At 45.6% G+C, this 20,487-nt stretch overlaps 1 protein-coding gene and 1 long non-coding RNA gene across 4 annotated transcripts in view; both read right to left on the reverse strand.

The window, feature by feature from the left end:
- Positions 1–1,359: 1,359 nt before the first annotated feature.
- On the reverse strand, positions 1,360–13,838 carry LOC146354555 (uncharacterized). 2 transcript variants are annotated; one of them, XR_014788432.1, is made up of 5 exons: positions 13,753–13,838; positions 12,109–12,249; positions 11,138–11,244; positions 4,036–4,092; positions 1,360–1,998 (listed from the first exon to the last, which is right to left on the reverse strand). It is a non-coding gene; the product is annotated as an uncharacterized LOC146354555 (long non-coding RNA). The 2 variants fall into 2 exon arrangements; XR_014788433.1 differs by having other exon boundaries at positions 1,783–1,998; positions 12,109–12,195.
- A 1,936-nt stretch (positions 13,839–15,774) lies between these two features.
- Positions 15,775–20,487, reverse strand: part of FAM114A2 (family with sequence similarity 114 member A2) — a 31,303-nt gene continuing 26,590 nt past the window's right edge. For both annotated transcript variants that reach the window (XM_084839212.1, XM_084839211.1), the window contains exon 14: positions 15,775–20,001. In XM_084839212.1, coding sequence (XP_084695338.1) covers positions 19,900–20,001 — 102 coding nt within the window. In that variant the 3' untranslated portion in view covers positions 15,775–19,899. The remainder of the gene's footprint in view (positions 20,002–20,487) is intronic.

Here is a 20,487-nt window from a genome sequence, read left to right on the forward strand (position 1 = left end):
AACTTCGCGGGGGGAGCAGCGAAGCGCTCCCCCCCACCGTGAACAAGCTGCGAGAAAAGGTAAGTGACTTTCGTCCACCCCTAGAAACAGCCAAATAAATTGAAACACCAGGACAAAATTAAGGCAAATAAATACTGAGAACCATTCTTGGATATATATATATATATATATATTTTCAACCTGGCCCATGCCTTGTGGCATCCATATATATGTGTGTATATCAACTTTTGGCGAGGACTTCCATTTGAAGTAGCTGCAGTTTGACATTTGCCTGGATTTGGTGCTACAGTCGTCAATACTGTAAAATTGCAGAATTGCATACAAAAAAAGAACAAGGAGGTCTTGATTTCCAACTGCCCTCATTGTAGAAATTTTTGCTGCCCCCGCCCCCAAATGTATTAACCCACATACTTCAACCAACCCACAGTATAGTTAAACTATGGAATTCACTTCCACAAGATGTAGTCATGGCCACCAATTTGGATGGCTTTAAAGGAGGATTCATGGATGAGAAGGCTATCAATGGATACTCATCTGATGGCTATATGCGACCTCCAGGATCAGAGGCAGTTGCTGGGGAACATGGGTGGGAGGATCCTGTTGCACACATGTCCTGCTTGTGGGCTTTCTGTGGGCAGCTGATTGGCTGCTGTGTGCTGGACTAGATGGACCCTTAGGCCCTGCTTCCACAACAATGAAAGGAGAAGGGGGGAGTGGCTCACCCGCATTTTTGTAGGAGCAGCTTTTGGTCCGGGCAGGGCTCCACAACGGTGTACATTGCACCATTCTCAGTGGCTTCACATAATTTACTTCCGGCGGGGGGAGGGTGTTGGAGTGAACCTTATCTGAGTGACAGGGGCTGCTCAACCAATAAGAGAGGCTTCTCCCCTCCCCCCAGACTCCATAAGGAAGGTGTGAAGTACTTACTTCCCCTTGTGTGCAGTTGTAAGACAAGCCTCCCAACAAGCCCCAAGCCTCATTGAACACAATGGGTGCTACTTCTGAGTAGACACACATATGCTTGTGCTGGGAAAGGTGGGGGGGAGAACACAAGGATGGGAAACCAGCCCCCTTTCTAACCAAACTGATACTGCACAGGATCTCTATAACAAAGCTGTGAAGTAGTTACTTCCTAAGGCAATAAACAAAACAATGGAGAATCAGAGCCTCGAGATCATGCTAAACCGCACTTAGGGAATTGGGCTTTGAACTGTGCCATTTCAATTGAGGAGGATCTCTCTAAATACTAATGTGGGCATAGAGAGGGCAAGCCGAATTCAGCAGAATGGGAGTTACTTCTGAGGAGACAGTAATGGGTTATGGGAAAGAGAGCAGTAAACACAAAGACGGAAACCAGCCCCCATTTTAACCTGCAGGATCTCTATTCAGGGAAGAAGCTTCATTGCCCACAATGGGGGTTTCTTCTGAGTAGACACTAATTGGGGAGGGGGCACACAGCAACTATACTGGGGAGAACCCGACCTAAGGAAAAGAGTCAGACTTAAGCAGTCTCAGGAAATCCGGTTTTTCCCTGATAAGTTCCAGTGTGGCTGTTGGATAGCCAGAACTTCATGTATCCCTAATGACCTCCATATGCAGCCAGTTCAGAGTAAATTGCTCGTGGAAACAGGCCCAGGGTCTGATCCAGCATAGCTCTTCTTATGTTCTTATGACATGGCACCATAGACAGGAGAACTCTTTTTAGAAGGTGCGGGACATATCACAACATTTTCTTGCAGGTAATGCTGAACTTAAAGCATCAGTGGAAGAAGCAAGACTGATTGCTTATGAAGAAAAAAAGTAAACAAATACTACGATTTAATGTAAAACAAAATAAAGATACTTTGTTCTGGAAGAACTAAACCCAGACACTCCCCCCCCCCCTCCAAATGCCCTGAAGATGTTCTGATGGAGCTCAGCTGATATTGCTGTGCTAGTTTGCAGGCTGCCCCAGAGTTAATCCTTTTCCTTCTTTTTCTTCTTGTCACCACTGTGAGCCTGTGTGAGGAGGAGAGAAAGACAGAGAATGTGACTGGAGCTGAGGAGCATCTTCTCCTCTCAGTAGGAATACCATATTTCTCCGAAAAGAAAAGAAAAATGGCTTTTGTCTTTTAAAGCAGGAGAACATTCCTCATCAGGTGAAGTTTTTACCATCACTTGTTTTTTTCATAAGCAGAAGCTCTAAGGCAGCCTTCCCCAACATGGTGCCCTCTGGACATTTTGGACTGCAGCTCCCATCGGCTCCAGCCAGCATGCTCAACAAAGAGGGGTGGATGCCCCCCTTGCAATATTCATGTTGTACTACGTCAGAGGGTATCATTAGATGGGGCAGCTTTAGGGAGAGACTGGGATGGACTCTGTTCCTGTCCAGGTAGATTAAGTGAGAAATGGAATGTACTTGAGGGTGGCCGCCTTCCCCGACATGGTGTTCTCCAGATGTTTCGGACTACAATCCCTCACTGGCAGTTGGTGGCCACTGTTGCCAGTGGGGCGGAGCCAAGGGGTCACCGAGGGGCGGGGCCATCTCACAGGGGAAAGGCTTGGTGCACATGTAATGTGACAAATGACGCTCAGGCGCTGGGAGTTCCTTCCTGGTCTGCAGCGGCAGCACACCAGCAGCCGTGTGGTGGAAGAATCCAGTTTTAAAATCTTTACACTGGCTGCCAATTTGTTTCCAAGCAAAATATAAAGTGCTGGTTCCTTCCTTTAAAGCCTGACATGGTCTAGATAGGGATGTACGAATCCCTTACCTGGCTCCACGCAGGGGCATCCGTGGTGGGGGGAGGCGCTCCGTCCCTCCCCCTGGAATCCTGCCTGGCTGGCTCCACTCCGCGGCCAAGCCGCGGAGCTGCTGGCCAGCTCCGGCTGCCCGCAACCGGACTTCCAGCCGCTGGGCAGCCCTGCAGGGGCACAAATGGCAGCTGTCATTGCCGCAGCCATTTGCATCCCTGTATTGAGCTATGATAGGCTACGTAAATATTTACGTAGCCTATCACGGCGGGGGGGGGGAACCCCAGCGTACGCAGATGGCGGTAGCCGCCGCCATTTGCGTACACTGGGGTTCCCCTCCCCCCGCCATGATAGGCTACGTAAATACTTACGTAGGCTATCACAGCCTCCACAGGGACGCAAATGGCGTCCCTGCATTAGCCGTGATAGGCTATGTAAGTATTTACGTAGCCTATCACGGCTATGAAGAGGAAGAAGCGAATGGCGGCCACAGGACAGCCGCCATTCGCAAAGCAGCACGGACGGGAGCAGGTAAGTGCTCCGTTTTGCACACCTTTCGTGGGGTGGGGGCGGCGGGGACTTCGTCCCGCGCGCCTTTCATGGGGTGGGGGCTTCGTTCCACGACGGATTTCGGGGGGCCGAATGAACTGGCATTTGGCCTCACCGAGTTCCGTCACGGAATGCTCTGACATCCCTAGGTCTAGGTCCAAGGTACCTCAGGGAGCGCCTTCTCCCCTCCGTCCCAGTCTGCCATCTAAGGTCCTCTGAGGGCTCTCTGCTGCGGCTGCCTAACGTGAGACCAGCAGCCACATGCAAGAGGACCTTCTCCTTTGCCACTTTCGGTTGTGGAGCGACCTGCCGTTTGAAATGCGCCTGCTGACCTCACTGAAGGTTTTCAAGCAGGCATTAAAGGCTCTGTTATTCCAGCAGCCCTTTCTTTTTTAGAATTCTCACTCCTTTTGCTAACTCTTGTATACTGTTTTTAAGCTGTGATGTTTTCATTGTTGGATTTTGTGTTAAATTTTTAACTTTGTATGCCACCTAGAGTATTTGTATATAGGTGGGTCATAAATTGGATAAATAATAAATAAAATAATAATAATAATAATAAGCCGGTGTGCAGAAGACATATCTTTTCCCTTTAAAGCTTTGGCTAGGGGAGGGGAGGTTGGCTGGGGGTGTGCTCAACACCCTTTCCTCTGATAGGCACCACACCTGCCTGAAAAGAGCAGGTGACCCTAACTACCAGCCAGAAAGAGAACACCTCCCCATCCAACCTACCAAGAACCATCAAACTCATATTACCTTTTCAGAATCACTGTCAGAGCTGCTACTGCTGCTGTCATCATCTTTCCCATCATGCTAGGGAGAAAAAACCAAGAGATGATTCCAGTGATAGCACAGAACATAGAGCTTGCCAGGCCATTTTGGGGGGAAGGTCGGTGGCTCAGTGGTAGAGCACCTGCTTTGCATGCAGAAAGTCCCAAGTTCAATCCCAGGCATCTCCAGGTAGGGCTGGAAAACCTCTTGTCTGAAACCCTGCAGAGCGGCTGCCACTCTGGGCAGACAGTACTGAGCTAGACAGGTCAATGGTCTGACTCGGTAGAAGGCAACATCCTAGGTTCCTGGATCTCAATCTAAAGTAGCCACTACATGCTCACTGAAGCTTTCTTTCCCAGAACTTCCTCTTACTAGTGACCCCTCCACCTGGCAACCAGTTTTCCTATCCCTCTCAAGTTTCTTGTAACCCATCTATCATGTACAGCCAATTGTAAGAGCTTCTCTACACAAAGCTTATATTGTGTGGTCATGATTCCTCAATCACAGTAGTTTGTGGGACATTGTCATCCTCCAGGGCTTCTCCCGTTCTTTACAACCTTCATCGCATTTCTTTTCCCTAACGAGGAAATGGTGAAATGAGAGTGTCATGTAATTGCATAATTCCGCTATACCACAGCGCCATCTAGTGGTTGTATAATGAAACACATAGAAAGGCAGAGAAACACACACACACACCTCGGAAAAAAGCATGCGTAAAGAAGCTGATCTTAATCCTGCAAAGATTCCGGAAGCAAAAGCATCGGTAAAGCTGTGGGATAAAAGCCTCATGTAGAAATGGCCCAAGCCATTCTAGCAGAGACCTGTCGATTTTATTCTTTGTGCACCACTTAGTTAAATTTTAGCACAATAAATATTTTGTCATAATGATCAGGCAAGAAGGATAGGGGGACAACCCCTTGCTTCTTTCATGGCTAGTTCTCTACAGTGGTGTAGCAGAGGGGGAATGTGCAGTGTGAAAGTGTGGTCGGGGGAGGAAGCACAGCTCCATGATTTTTTTCAGAGCGGGAGCAGTGCCGTCATCTCTCAGAACACCAGGGAAATACACTGACCTGGCAAGAATTTTTCCTATGTCATTTTAAAATACACAAAGTTATCTGTTCTTTACATCAAGGTATGTTAGAACATAACAACAGTGGTCCTGCGGTCTGTTGTCAACCATTCAAAATGAACTGCAGCAGCAACATGAAATGGTAGGTGGTGCACTAGATGGCACTTTAACATTGCTCACATTTCTGCCCCACGTGTCTTTCACTGAGTTCAGGGTGGCATACCTGGCTGTGATTACCCCCACTTTAATCTTCATAATAACCCTGTGAGGTAGGCTAGACTCAGACAGTGACTTGCCCATGGCAAGTCAGCCAGTAAACATCATGGCTGGGCAGGACTGTGAATCCACATCTCCCAAGCCCAAGTTCAACACGCTACACCGCTCTTTGCAAGGGGTGATGAACCTCATTCCTGTGGGCCAAATCTGGACTGCCTGAGGTGCCGATCTGTCCTTCAGGAGCTCCCCAGATGGCCATTTCCCCTTCCCTTGGCCTCAGAACCTTTTCCCTGACTACAAATTGTTCAAGTAGTTTCCTGGCTTGTGTGCAGGTTCCCCTCCCCCCATTCTAACAGGTTAAAATGCCTCTCCTAAGGCTTAGTTACCAGCTGTAAGAGCTTCAAGCTAAAATATTCTGGCATTGGGGGGCATTGGGGGGCATTGGGGGGCATTGGGGGGCATTTTGTCTTTGCCTCCCTTTGCCTTTGGCTGCACCCACTACTGGAATGCCCTCCCACTGAGAACTTTTCCAGAATGGCAAGTGGCCTTCAGACTGAAAGAGGTTTGTCACCCCTATTTTAGAGCCGATCTACACTTACGGGGGGTTTTTTTTGCTTCCAATGAGGTTTCACCACCCGTCTTTCATGCTACACAGTACCTGCCTCGAATTGGAACCAGAATTTCCTGCTTCCGTGCTCCTGCTTTCAATACCCTGATATCCCGCTATTTCCCCTTAATGTGCTCCAATTTTCCACCTTCGCTACCGTATCTGGTCGTAGTCCCCTCCCCTGCCTGTCCATATACGGCGGTGTTTGTATTTCCCTCCTGTCCAATCACAGCTCTCAACGGCCCCATGTTGTCTTCCGCCTACTGATCGCATAGCTTCCTCAGCACTCAGTGTTTCCTCAGCAACAAGCAAAGGGCAGGATGCGCGTGCGCTTGTCTGATCTCAGAAGCTAAAATTCAAAAATTCGAAGATTTGAAGCTCCAAATCATCAAATTTTCGAATCTTCAAAGATCATGCCTGAATTAGAAAAAAAAAAACATCGCGGAGAAGCCATGATTCTTTGAAGATAACGCCTTAATTAAAGAAAAAAAATCCAAAGCGGGGGAGAGGAGGGGGTGAAACTTAGTCTCTATTGAAGGGATAGAACAACACCCTGCTCAATGCAGGAAGCCTGATTCCCAGGCGGGCACCCATCCAACTACTGACCAGGACCAACCCTGCTTAGCTTCCAAGATCAGACAAGCGCGCGCACATCCAGCCCTTTGCTTGTCGCTGAGGAAACACTGAATGCTGAGGAAGCTATGTGATCAGTAGCCGGACCAGTAACCACATGAGGCCGTCGAGACCTGTGGGCGTGGAATCAGTGGAAACAGGAAGAGTTTCTGATCCTCCAGTGAGAGCCTCCATCTTTAAGAGCAGGAAAACAGCACAGTGCTCGAGTGTGAACCGAGCTCATGCATTCGATGAAGCACCGCAATGGGGAAAATGGGTGAGTGTGGATAATCATGTTTTAATGTGAGAGCGTTTAACCCGACGGGACACTGAATTCATTACGATGGCAGGCACAATGTAGATCGGCCCTCAGACTCTCCTCGTGGGCGTGGCTATCGGGTCTGCCACGATGAGCTCCCTCCAAAATGTACTATAACCCTTCTGGTTTTCTAACAGATGCTTCTTCCTTCTAGCAGCAGGTTGCTACCCAACCACTTTGGTATCAGCAGGAAGAGAACCTAAGGATCACACAACACATGTGGCAGATTTGGCACATGTTCTCCGATCTGGCTGATAAATGAAGGATAAGAATCACTTGAAATTCTAAATCCCCAGCTGTTTGCCACAGCTTGCATAAAGGAACAGCACTGGCCACACCTTACAGGAGGAGAAAGTTACTGAAACAAGGCAGCTGGGGCTGAATGAGCATCTCACCTTCACACCTTCAGTGCACGTTGACTCACACTATGCTAGTTATATGCCGTGATGTGGGGCCAGGGAAGTGAATTCTGAGACCAACCATGTCATCGCACCCTTATGCTCATTTGGAGGCTCATTCATAATGTGCCCTTTGGAAAGACGTTCCACACCCATGCCTCTGGCTTCCTCTACGTTTCCCAAGAGAGTCTCATTCCACTTCCCTGTTTCATGCCCTGTTCTGTATACATCTTCCTGATTAAAGGTTTTGCTCTAGTTAACCAAGCCAGGCCCAGGTTGACTCATACACAGAACTGGGAGGAAACAGCCAACTGAACTTGGCTGCTTTTTAAAAAGGTTTTCAGAACACAAGTGCTGAATCATGCCCACATAGTAATTGTTCCATGCAATGTCTTGTAGACCCATGGGGTGTGTGACCATCAGCATACATAAATGGGACTCATGATTAGATAAATGAGTACCTCTTCTCCACCCAAACCCTGGTGTGATCCTAACTTATGAGGACTGCTCCTCATCCTCTCTTCAATCATTGCTACCATCTGCTTTTTGGCCAGGCAGAGAGCCAGGGAGCAAGCAGGCAGTGACATCTACTGCTCTTCCTTACCACCACTGTTGCCTGGGCCAGAGTAAGAAGCAGGTGAACAAACAGGATGCAGTGGCGAAGAGGAGGAGCGAGTCCAGGGGGCTCTTGTCAGTGGGCCCCTGCTGAGGGGTGGGCCCTTGGCAGGCGCCCAACCACGCCTACACTTGACTCTGGCTCTGTTTGCACCTTTGGAGCCTTTTCATGAGCCAAGACATTGTTGCATGCCAAAACCCACATTTTTGTGAGCTTTTTGATGCAGCTCAACTCAGGAAAAATGCACACAAAAATGTGGATGTTAGGGGGAAGTGTTCACAAAATGCATGTATTTGTGGGGAGTGGGGAAGGACAAGCAAAACTGTAGTTCAGCAGTGTAAATTACCTGGAAAAATTGTGCACATTTAAAAATGTGCACAAAAATGCATACATTAGGGCAAATGTGCACACAAAGCTGTATGAATGGACTAAAAAAATTATAATTGCAAGCTCATGGGGAAACAGGTCAGAATACATTTGACCTTAAAAATCCAATGATCTTGTTGAGACCGAGGTTCAGAAATCTATCCATTCCTACTATCCACACACTTTCAGTTGCTGTGTGGTCCTACTGTACCTGGCTACTTTAGTACATTCTTTTATGTGACCTGTCTCCTTTGTTTTACTTTCCCCAGTGCCTCAAGCATATTTCATGTCCCCTCAAAAGAGATTATATTGGGTGACATCCAAATGTGTATGTCTGCTGAAAGAATGGCCTTCGCCAGAGGGGTGGGTTCCCTCTCCCCCTATACTCCCAAAATCTGCTCCAGGGAGTTGGACAAGATTTGGGGTGTGTGTGCGGGGGATAAGACAACAGGAAAGCTCTGTTGTGTAAGCAGAAGTTCGCTCGTGCAGTGTTGGATGAAACCCATGGTACATATTGGTCTAACAAAATAATCAGTTTGTCTTGTATGCTCTCTTCCATAGTCAGTATGTTGGGGTTAATGTGAGTTGGCTGGTGAGCGTGCACCAATACTAGCGGTTGTGCGCATTCACATGAAAGCTTAGAGAATGTGGACAAATGAACATGTGGACAATATGCACAAACTTCACATGGAGAATACGACTGGCCAATGTACATGCTGCCTGACAGAACTGGTGCACCTGCACACATTCTCCCACATGACTTGGATGGTGGCGGGCGGAGGTCTGTATCTCACATGGCTTGAAAACATGTAGACAATGTCTGTAAGGGTGGGGCTTCTGGCTATTTTAGGGATGGGAAGATTCCCTACCTTCCAGTCCATGGGGAATCTGCCCGCAGGGGGGAAGGCAATCCTTTCCTCTCCCCAGAATCCTCTTCGGCCGGCTCTGCTCCATGGCGATTCCATGGAGCCACCAGCCAGCTCCAAAGCACCAGCGATATGGCTGCCATGCTGTATCGCTGGCTAAAGGGACTGACTGCGGCCACAAATGGCGTCCAGGATGCCATTTGTGGCCATAAAGGCCTTAGTTTAAGGTAAATGCAGCCATAATGGCTGCATTTAGCTTAAACTAAGACCTTTACGGCCGCAAATGGCGTCCTGGACACCATTTGTGTCCGTGCTTTTCATTCACGCGATAGGCTACGCAAATATTTGCATAGCCTACCATGTGAAAAAACAGGGCCGCAAATGGCAACCTGGATGCCATTTGCAGCTGTAAAGTTCTTAGTTTAAGCTTAGTTTAAGCCATTTGCATCCCTGTTTTACATGATAGGCTAATCAAATATTTGCGTAGCCTATCGCGTGAATGAAAAGTATGGATGCAAATGGCATTTACCTTAAACTAAGGCCTTTACGGCTGCAAATGGCATCCTGGACACCATTTGCATCCGCAGTCAGTCCCTTCAGCCAACGATATGGCATGGCGGCCATATCACTGGAAATCCGGAGCCAGAGGATCCGGCCGAAGAGGATTCCGCAGGGAGGCAGAGGCAAGTGTTCCGTTCTGCCACGGACTCCGGGGGGCCGGATTCTTTAGAAATCCGGTCTCATTGGAGTCTGTGGCGGAATTCTCCGCCATCCCTTGGCTATTTACCCTTCTTTCATGGCCCCTAGTCACGTCCCTCTTGTCCCAAACCTTCACTACCCTTCATGTGCCAATAGATTTCTTCTTTGCCACCCAGACCCACCTTGGCACAGAGGAGTTAAGCCACGCTCTGCTATGAAACATAAGCACATTTCTTAGAGCTTTTCTCCACGAGGCTGTTAATTGGCTGTTAATCCACTGTATCCACTTTTGGTGTCATCATAGAATTGAGATCCAAGCACTATACAAAGAGCGTTTCCTTTCCAGGTTTTCTGCTACTTAACTTCTAGGTGGCACTGTGGCATAGGGGCATAGTGCAAATACACAAGTGCAAAAAGCTTTTTTTTTGCTTTCACATGGAATACCGCATTTTCCCTGCTCTAAAAAACTTGCTGAACGTGCTCTTTAGATACAGAAGCAAAACTGGAGGGTCATGACATCAGCTAAAGAACCCGTAAACAACCATGACTAGGGAATGACAAGTGCACAATAAATGCCTCATGTAGAAATGCCCTTGGTCTGTATCAATAGACTCTTTTTGGTAGAACACAGTCAATCCTTTAAAGCCCAGTGGCAGATGGTATCATTTGAACTCCCACTAAAGGCCATGGTCTCTCCAACAGCAATACCATACAATGGTATTAGCTGCTTTAGACTGAGAAGTAGTCCTGACATCTGAACTGAAGAAATGAGGTTCAGTGTGATGCGGCAAGGATTTAAATGAGTGATTAAAGAGCTCTATGCCACTTAAACAGAAGTTTAATAAGAAAACCATTTATTGTATTGGTTTCTGGATGCTTGTGAATTAGGATATGCAAAAACTGATCATCATCCTGTCTTGGGCATTTGGAAAATTTTTATGCAGGACACACTGCACTGCTGCACTTAATTGCATGACCTGGAAGAACCAACTGTCTCACCAGTGGGAAGAGACTGACAGAAGTCAGTCTCATGGGCTTACTGCTAATGGGTTTACTCCCTTGTAAGTGTGTTTAAGATTGGCAGCAAGTACAATGAGGAACGGGACAGTGATTCTGCAAATTTGACATTCACCTTTGAATGAATACTATTGTCAGTTTTGTTCCTTTGATTGCTATGGTGCTACAGTGCCCTGTTATTAATCTCAGATTGTAGATTTTAAATGGATATTTATTATATTTTATTTTTTAAAAATTGGCTATCTGAGGAAGCCACCTCACCTCGTAGGAAGGGCACTTCTAATTCTCTATCCTCTTCTTACCTTTTTCTCCTTTTTCTTCTTCTTGTCTTTTTTGTCTCTATCTTTATCACCTTTTCCCTTCTCTTTCTCCTCCTTCTTCTCCTTCTCCTTCTCGTCTCTCCCAAACACTAAGAATGGCAACAAGAAGTCAGAAGGCACAGAATTAGAAGCAGGTATACCGTGAGATTTACACAGCAGGGTGGGAGATCTATCAGCTTCACTGGCTTTTCCCAACTAAGCAACCTTTGAAGTTCTATTGCAATGGTGGCCAACCTTTTCTGTCAAGTGTACCACCTAGAATTGCACTGCATGACAGGACTTTTTAGCCAAGACTTGATTTTTGATGGAAGACCATTCTCAAGACCAGATGTTCATTTCTTCCCCTTCCTCACTTGAGATTTAATAGTAGGGTGACAAATACTTAATCTTACTCATATTAAGTATTGAGGACTAGTCTAATGATTAACTTTGTTTCAATCCCAAAGGAATGTAGTATCCTTATTTTGGAAGTGCAGCACCCTCATTTGGGGAGACTAACCTTCTACGAGAAGTAGCATTTATGGCAAATAATTCAGGAAGAATGTACAAACTAGAGTACCAAGAGGAAAACAGGGAGACGATGCTGTTTAATGCACAAGCAATGTGGAATGCAGGAGGATTTATGACTGCAAAGGTGAATGGGAGGTTTGGTATAAAGTAGGACTTTGAGTAACTGAGGAATTCGGTATTGTAACTCCCACTGAATTTCAAGACCATTTCTGCTGTTGAGAGGTATGTGATCAGATGCATGTTTGTTTCAGAATGCCCAGACACCAGGGATACATCCATACACAGTTAGATGTGCATAATGCTGCATAATGCTGCATAGTTAGATGGAAGGAAGTGCAATTTGGTGTTGATGATATGAGAGAAAGAGATTTTCCTATGTCAACATTTTATTTGAAACAAAAAGACTGGGAGGGGGGTGGAGATGCAAAGCAAAAGTGACTTACCTTTTAAGATTGAAGACATCCTTCAGTCGTGACACAGCTCTTGCCAGGAAATTTAGAAGGTGTTGTTACTATTTGGATCTGAGATTCCTGGGCCAATACAATGAAAGTTAGCTGTATGTAAGCAGAAACGGTAGCAGCTACCTGAGGTAGAATGTAGAAAAAGAACGTTCGGCATTATTTTTCTGCACAGAAGATGGAAAGACAGAAGGTTCCTGATGTGATTCCTGAGCCACTGTATTTGGAACAAGATGTCTTCATGGGATTTGCTTTGGGAGGGTAGATCATGAGACTCGCTGATTTCCAAACCCATGCAAAAGAATCTGGTTTTGCCTGTTGTAATTTGGCCTCACCCACCTTCTGCACTATAGCAAACAACACAGGCAGGATTTACAGCTCTGGGCAAGCAAATAACAGAAGGGTGAAGCAGGACCAATTGGCTTTGCTGATTCGGTACCTTAAAAGTAAAAGTTCCGGTTCCACCCCTACCCTTCAAGGCTGAATGAACCAGAAGGCAGCGGCCACCAACAAAACCACTGCAGAGCAAATCAAGCATGTAAAGCAGGCAACGATGCAGCTAGATAATTTTAGACCCTTACAGCTGCTGGCCCTGGCCCACCTTTAGGCAGCCATTTGTATGCCTTCTATTGTGACGCACACAACTCACCTATCTCTTCTCCCCTGCCACCCCTCTCCTATTCCATGCTTTACAACCACTCCTACATTCCTGCTATGCCTGAGCAAACAACAGTTTGCCAACCCTGACCAAACAGAAACAAAATACTCTGAGCCTGTGCAGTTTTGCATTTTAAACTCACTTAACCCATGGCACTGTCGTGACTGCAGCAACAGAACGGAGTTTGCTTCTGCTGGCTTGATGCTAAGCGTATTGACTTGGGAATAAGCCCCATTTGGGGACAGAAAAGAGTAGCATTTTTAAAGTGAAAAAGAATAAAGTTAGTATCTGTAACCGTGTGAATGCCCAGCCAGCCAGCCCTGACTATACAACGCTGTCGGTTTTTTGAAAGAAGAATGATGCTACGGTGAGTAGCGCAGGCCCCCGTGGGCCCCTGCATGCATGCGATGGCTACCCCCCCCCTCCGCCCAATCACCTGCCTATCTCCAGGTTGTCATTTGGAAAACTGTGGGGCCTGGACTTTAGCCCTAGCAGCACCACTGGAAGCTGGGATGGGGAACATGTAGTCCAACAACATCTCGAGGGGCATGACACCCATCATTCATGACCACTGGTTATTCTGGCCAGGGCTGTTGGGAGCTGCAGAACAGCAACATCTGGGGGGCCACACGTTTTCCACCCCTGCCCTAAAGCCAGTGCAAATCCACAATTCCTCCCCTGATGATTTGCCTCATGCAAAGCTGACACCCCCTAACATTGAATCCTCTGGGGGGGCCCCCCCTCTGGTGAAATCTTAATCCATTGCTCAAACAGCACCACTTTCCCCTGCTTAAGTCAAAGCAAAATGTCCAAATCCCAGTCATGTAAATCATATGTAATGCAATTAGCCCAGAATCCCAGGTCCGAGACTATCCTCCAAACTGCCCATCTAGATAAGATAATGTCCTCTACAGACTGTAGTATGTTAAATTCTCTTGAAGGGAAAAAGTGGTAAAGGAAAGCAACCTCACCTGGAGGGGGAAGACACACAAGCGGCCTTCCAAGTGCTCTCTTGACAGAAAGAAATGCCGCTCCTGGCTACTGCCTTGTCAGTTGTGCTGTCTCCTCCCCGGTTACACCCTGGAAGAGAAGAAAAACTGGTTCCATGCAGCACCCGGCTGAAGGAGTGTGCCTTGGGTATGCACAATCCTTGCTCAGGCAGACTTTGTTCCTAAATCCTTACTATCTCTGCCAGGAAGGTCTGGTTCAGAGCAGTTAGGCCAGGGCTGTGTCACAGCTGGGACATCTCTCCCTCTCCTTCTTTCCCCACAGTGGGAACCAAGCCATGGGTGACCAAGGCCTCATGTCAAGATGCACAGTACCCAAGGCTGGCTGAGTTTTGTTGGCACCTGAGGCAGGAAACCCCACAAACGCCTCTCCCTGAGAGTAAAAATATAGGGCAGTATTCGTGGCACCACTCCACTTAAATCATTGACGCAGCGCTACCATAAGCAACTGCTAGCATAATGCCAATAGCATATGCTGGTGCGAGGGGTTTCTCATAAGTAGAGCAGTAGCACTGGATATTGCTCATAATAATACATCAACAATGTACTGCTCTTTCATGACACCCCAAATCAGCTATTTGAGGTGACGTCCTCATTCTGCCTAATGGTAAGTCCAGCCCTTATCTTGACTCAAAATTGGCTCTGTGTTTACCAGGTAATACTTCGTAAGCCACGTGCGAACCACATCATAATGTCCCTTTCTTTTCTTGAGCAGTCACTGGAACAACAAGGCATTGCCTTCTTTCTGTCTCACCCTCTTCACATCTGATCATAGAATCTTAGAATTTGAGATAATTGACTCGAACTGCTCGCTTAATGCAGGGAACTTGCAACTCCAGCAGCCTCCCCCGACTTGGTGCCCTCTACACGTTGTGGACTCCAACATGCAATAGCCCCAGCCACGATGGCCAATGGTCAGGAATGATAGGAGTTGTAGTCTCAAGCATTTGGACAGCACCAGGTTGGAAACAGCCAAACTAAAGCATCTCTGACAGGTGGCCACCCAGCTCAGCTTAAATGCTTCCATCCAAGGAGGAGGTACTCCAACCTTGCATGACAGGTATTTTCAATCCACTAGATAGTAAGGTTCTCTCTCAACCTCCCCCTGACACCTTATTTTATGTAACCCAAATTTAACTTAGTGCTATCTGCAGAACCACATAACCGTGTCATCATTTCTCCCCTCATCCCCCCCTTCTAAACTAACCAACAAATTGCCGGAACAGACATATACTGTGTTGCGAAATTCCAGATCATCAACATTCCCTCAAGCCTTGTACCTTAAGGATTTGCTCTGTGATTTCAGACAATGAACAGTAAGGACTGCTAATGAAAGGACAAAATGCAAATTAGGCTGTGCTAAGTGGTAACCCAGTTTGCATGATTAAAACCACTGTGGCTTATTTAAATTGGTGGTGTGTGCTGGGTGCCATTAGCCTAATTACCTGCCCAGCCGTGGCTTGTCGTGTTGTCCAAACCTGGGCAGAATGGCTTATTTGAAGGGGAAACAACCCTCAAATAACCCATGACCTTGTTTGATCCTGCAAATTGGCTCAGTGTGTGGTGAAGGATTTGGTCCATTACACTCTACATAAAGGCACTAGGAGAGACCCCAGCTTATCCAGAATGTCATGTCTCCTTATCTAAAACTTGATACATTTTTCCTGAAAGGAAAGGCACTATATAGAAGGTTGCTTGGGTTCAGGTCACTGCTGCAAAACAATGGGGGAGGCGAAGGCTGGGATTTATTAAAGCCTATGTTGTGGACTCCGATTCTTTTATGTAATCACAGCATTTTATGATATGTATTGCTTATAATTATAACCCTATGCAATTGAGTGTTGTGGCCTACAGCAGAGATAAACCCAGCATTTATTAAGAACTCCTAGAGGGAACACTAATGCAAACACACCTTTGTATACTGAATTTCACACCTACCTGAACACTCAGAAGACAGCTATAATAAGAGATCCAATAGTCATCTGTCTCATAAAAAGATATTTAATCTGAACAGACACACATTACAGTCGAAGAATTCTTATTTTTTTATGGGGTAACCATGTGTCCCACTTTACAGAGAGGACAGTCCTCTGTCAGAAGGCATCTAATACCTGACTGTTCAGCCCAAATGTGCCTCCAGGCTTTTATTGTGCAATCACCATGCTTCATGCTTGGAACTACATAAGGGGTCCAGATGCCATCGTCTTCTATTTGTAACCCTCGTGTGTTTTCCCACTGCTGCTTCCATCTTTTCTCTTACCAGAAAAAAAAATCCATTAAGGAGTAAAAGATGGAACAGCAGCACAATGCCCTTTGATTGGTCATGCTAGGAGCCCTTTATCTAGAAGTAGCTCATGTTCATTTCAAAGATAAAGAACCATAACAAGGGATGGAAAGCAGGGGCCTTGAAGTTACCCATCAACACTTAGCATCTGGAGAGCAGTCAGAGCAGGGTACGCAGGTCATTTGATCACAGCCTTCCCCACTGTGGTGAGATGTATTGAATTTTATTTAAATTAAAATTATAGTAATTCCTTCCATATTTGCACATATGCAATTTTTATGCTAATCCATATCCTCTCGACCTGATATTTGGCGATGCATTTCCTCTTTTGTGCAAGTACCTCCCCCATCCCTATTCAGGACTAGGACATCGCAAGCATACTGTGAAGAACCCCCAAAGGATCTCTTCTCCACATGGAGTGAATGGAAAAGAAAATGGCAGATGAGTCAATTTAAGTGAAAAATGATGCAGTGGAACAAAAATATATAACCATATATCAAGTCCGATGGTGTCTAAATTGGCTCACTGAACATCAGCTCAGCGTGGTTGGTCAGTTTAAAAGGGCTGATTCAGCATTAGGCATCATTACAAAACGGACTGGAAATAAAAACAGCAATTCTCAGTTTCCATCATATAACTTTATGGCCTGGCCAAATTTAGAATACTCCATACAATCCTGGGCATCCCATTTCAAAATGGCTATGACAGGGACACAAGGGTAGCAAAGATTTTTTAAAAACATGATAAAGTATCATTGCCTATAATCTCTAGTTCAGAAGAGTTTTACTCCATTAGGAAATACGAGGTCTAGAGACATGCCATTGCACATCTATCCTTAGAATTTCTTGAAAACCCAGCAAGGTTCAAAACACTTTGGACACTGGATGTTGCTTGCAGATTTTTCTATTAAAAATTATTTAAACCTCTTATTTAAACTCCTTCCCCCATCCCTTTTTTGTAATTTAACGGTAGGTACAGCTCTCTTGAGTTTTGTTTACAGTGCTAACCATCGTCAATAAGGACTTCTGTAGAAGCCCACATTTTCTAAAAAAACAAATGCTCTGATCATAGAATCAATTTGTGGTGCATATGTATAGTGTCATCTCTCTCTATATGCCTTTATATCAAATGCATTATTGCCTGACTATAATACATAACATTGTTAGGCTGCAATCCTATGGCCCCTGGGAAGGCATCCTAAGAGCCTTAGGATATTGCAGAGGCCCCTGAGGCCTTTGCATTGTGGCAGCTGAAACCTCCACCACCAACCACTCCTCCACCAGTGATAGGGTGGTAGGGAGAAAAAGAGCCATGTCAGGGATGGACTGAGGGATGCCATGAATCCTCCAGATCCAAAGCTCCCTCATTCACACAGCATGCCCACCAAAAGGGGAGAAACTATGCCAGTCCTGGAGCCCGTGTGGTGATTTTCTCTCCGATAAGAATCCATGGGAAGAGGGAGGGAAAGCTGACAAGTGAATGAGGAAAAGGACACCCACCCCCACCCTCACTTTTGCCCTGGCTGGTGCAAACCCAGCAGGACTAAACAGTAGCCATTCCTTTGCAACAAACTCTCCCCCTGCCCAAACTCCATAGCACTCATTCTGCCTATCGGTATTTCTTTGTGGGGAGCAAGCTTAGACCACTGCTGAGAAGGGTGATTAATCTTTTGCTCAACCATCCTGGATTAAGCAGAATTATCCTGCAGACCAAGTGGGTCGAACCTCTTCCAGTCCAAGGGCCAAATTCAGTTTCAGAGAACTCTTGGGGGTGGCATCCCAGCAATGGGCAGAGCCAAAAATACCAGCATATTTTATCTTACAGTTCTTCCTGGCAGTAAGTAAGCCTTAGGTTCAATGTTTTAGAGCAGAAAAAAATGTTTGGCGGTTTCCTGGCTTTTGCACAGCTGGCGGTCGGTGGAAAGGGCATGAAAATGAGGGGAGCCCTGGACGGCTGGATTGGGACCCCAGGAGGGCCAGATTTGACCCACAGGGCTGAGGTTCGACACTCCTGCTACAAACAGCGGGTGGGTAGCCTAGTTGTTAATTGGAAACCTTTTCTTTGTTACATCACTGAACATTTATTCTCATTATATAATATAGTGCAGATTTCACAAATGCCATACATATTCAAAATATAGATTCTTTGCTAGAAAAAGAATCTGTCCAAAAAAGTAGACTATATATCTAAAGCCAACAAAAGAATTTTCATCCTGATGGGGAAGACTGAATGCGTTGTTACCGCATTTTGAGTGTGTTGCTCTAACACAGTTTGCCAGTAAAGAGACTGAGCAGTTACAAGACTTACAAACAAAAGAGTTTGAAGGCTGGAACCAATGCTAAAACATTACAACAAACCCATCCTGATAAAGACAGCTGCAAGTTCACTCTTTATAAAACATGAAAGCTGCAATCTGCCGCCATACAAGCTTTTTTACCCTACTGCTCTAGCATTCGTTTCATTCTCCAGTTGGGTGGAAAAAGCAATGAAGAGATGCACATGATGAAGAGAAGCAGGATTCACCACGACCATGGCAAGTGGCTTGGTTGTGAAAAAAAAAAAAATCATAGTATAATTCCTCCTGAAGAAAATTAAGATCTTAACGACAAGGGGAGAAAAAAAATAAAAACCACAGCTGACCAATAGTGGTACAAGGTAAAAATGTAAAGTAACAATTCCATAAAAAGGAAAAGAGTAATCGTGTCCTGAAAGCTTTGGGGTATGTCCATATGAAGAAGCAAGTCTAAATCTAACAGTCCAGTCACAGATCCCCACATTCCTGAATAGTCCCCTCCACAGAATAGAGCAAGAGTTTTCAACCACTTTGAATAGGGCTAAGAGGAACAAAACACTGCATCCGCTCTGTGCACCTCCCCGATGTTAGCTTCCTATATCAAAGCACTCTAAATTAGTTATTCAAATGGAGCCAAAACTCTTTTGACTGCTTTTCATGAATTGCTAGAGAGCTAGGGCACAGAAAATGTGTTGGCCAAGTTTCCGCTCTATCCACACAAATGTGTCCACAGGAATTTGTTCATGTGGGAAATATTCTCATTTGAAAGGGTTTTGTTTTGTTTTTGAATTCCTAATGTATCTCTAATCACCAAGCTTTCACTGACAGATAGACAAGGCCAGGACAACTGGAATGTCAGGCAGGCCTTTAATTTAATCTTTTTTTAAAAAAAGCACACACTTCCAGTGTATCCCTAGGTATCTCTACTTGGAAGCAAGTCACATTGTGTCTAACAGGGCTTATTCCCATGCAACTGCACATAGGAGTGCAACTTTAGCAATCCCCTGACTGAAATATCTTCCCTTGGATCTCCAGGTCATTGAAGGAAACTCAACAGGAAAATTGTTCCAAGAAACTGTCATGTATCTTCTTTTTGCAGTAACTTCATTCTAGTTTGGTAGATAACTTGAGGTAACCAGTCAAAGTGTATATGGTACATTTAGCTACACAGTTACTAATTCCAATAATTTCTCTAAGCTCTGATTCCATCAGTGCAGCTGTACAACCCCACCCACTTTCTCTTATTCAATAATCTTCTCATCTCAAAGAGTTTGACACCATACTTTCTTACGAAAGCATCAGGAGCAGAAGTTGACCCAGCACAGCAACAAAGCCACCCTACGCTTTGAACTCGCTACGTTGTCTATTTTTATCCTCTTCGCTTTGGCAACTAAGCCATGGCCATTCCGTGTCTTATTACTGGTCAGTGAACAACTAGAAGTCAAAACGTTTCGCTTTATTACATGCTCCTATTGTTTTGAGGAACCAGGGAACTATCATTCAGGTAGACCGCCCTTGTACAGTCAAATTTGATTTATTGCTGTGTTAACTCTGTCCGAGCCTGGATGTGAGAGATCTGCAGAACTGGCAGAAGCAACTGGAGGGCATCTTGGATATAAGAGGCGCTGTTTGAAGCCTATAAACAAGAAGAAGGTCAGTCACACTTTGCATATAGAGTACCTATTAATCCTAGAGGGGTGCATTTGCTCGGCATCTCACAATCAGCCTCCAAATTGATCACTTGAATGGACTAGTGGGACATGATGCAGCAATAAGTGTGTAAGAAGAAGAAATGGAGCACAGCCATATTGCATGCAAGAACCCACATCCCATTTTCACTGAAAGCTGTATCCATCTACCCCTTTGTTTATTTTTTAAACAAATTGTCCAACTTTTTTGTGCAATCCAGAGAAGTACCTTAAAAGTTTGTGAGATTTTGTGCCAAGTTTATAACATTTTAGATCACAACCTCATATAGTCCAAATTATGAAAATTTCTTAACATCCTTTCCTCCAACCAACATGATTGCATCCCAGTATTACTCTTCAGAAATACGTTTTCAATTATGAAATATGAATCAGGTGCTATAGCATCATAACAATAGCCACACCACATCCCTCAG

The sequence above is a fragment of the Heloderma suspectum genome, chromosome 2 (genome assembly GCF_057233095.1).
Source record: "Heloderma suspectum isolate Gila_16-S chromosome 2, 16-S_ref, whole genome shotgun sequence".
Taxonomy (NCBI): Eukaryota; Metazoa; Chordata; class Lepidosauria; order Squamata; family Helodermatidae; genus Heloderma; species Heloderma suspectum.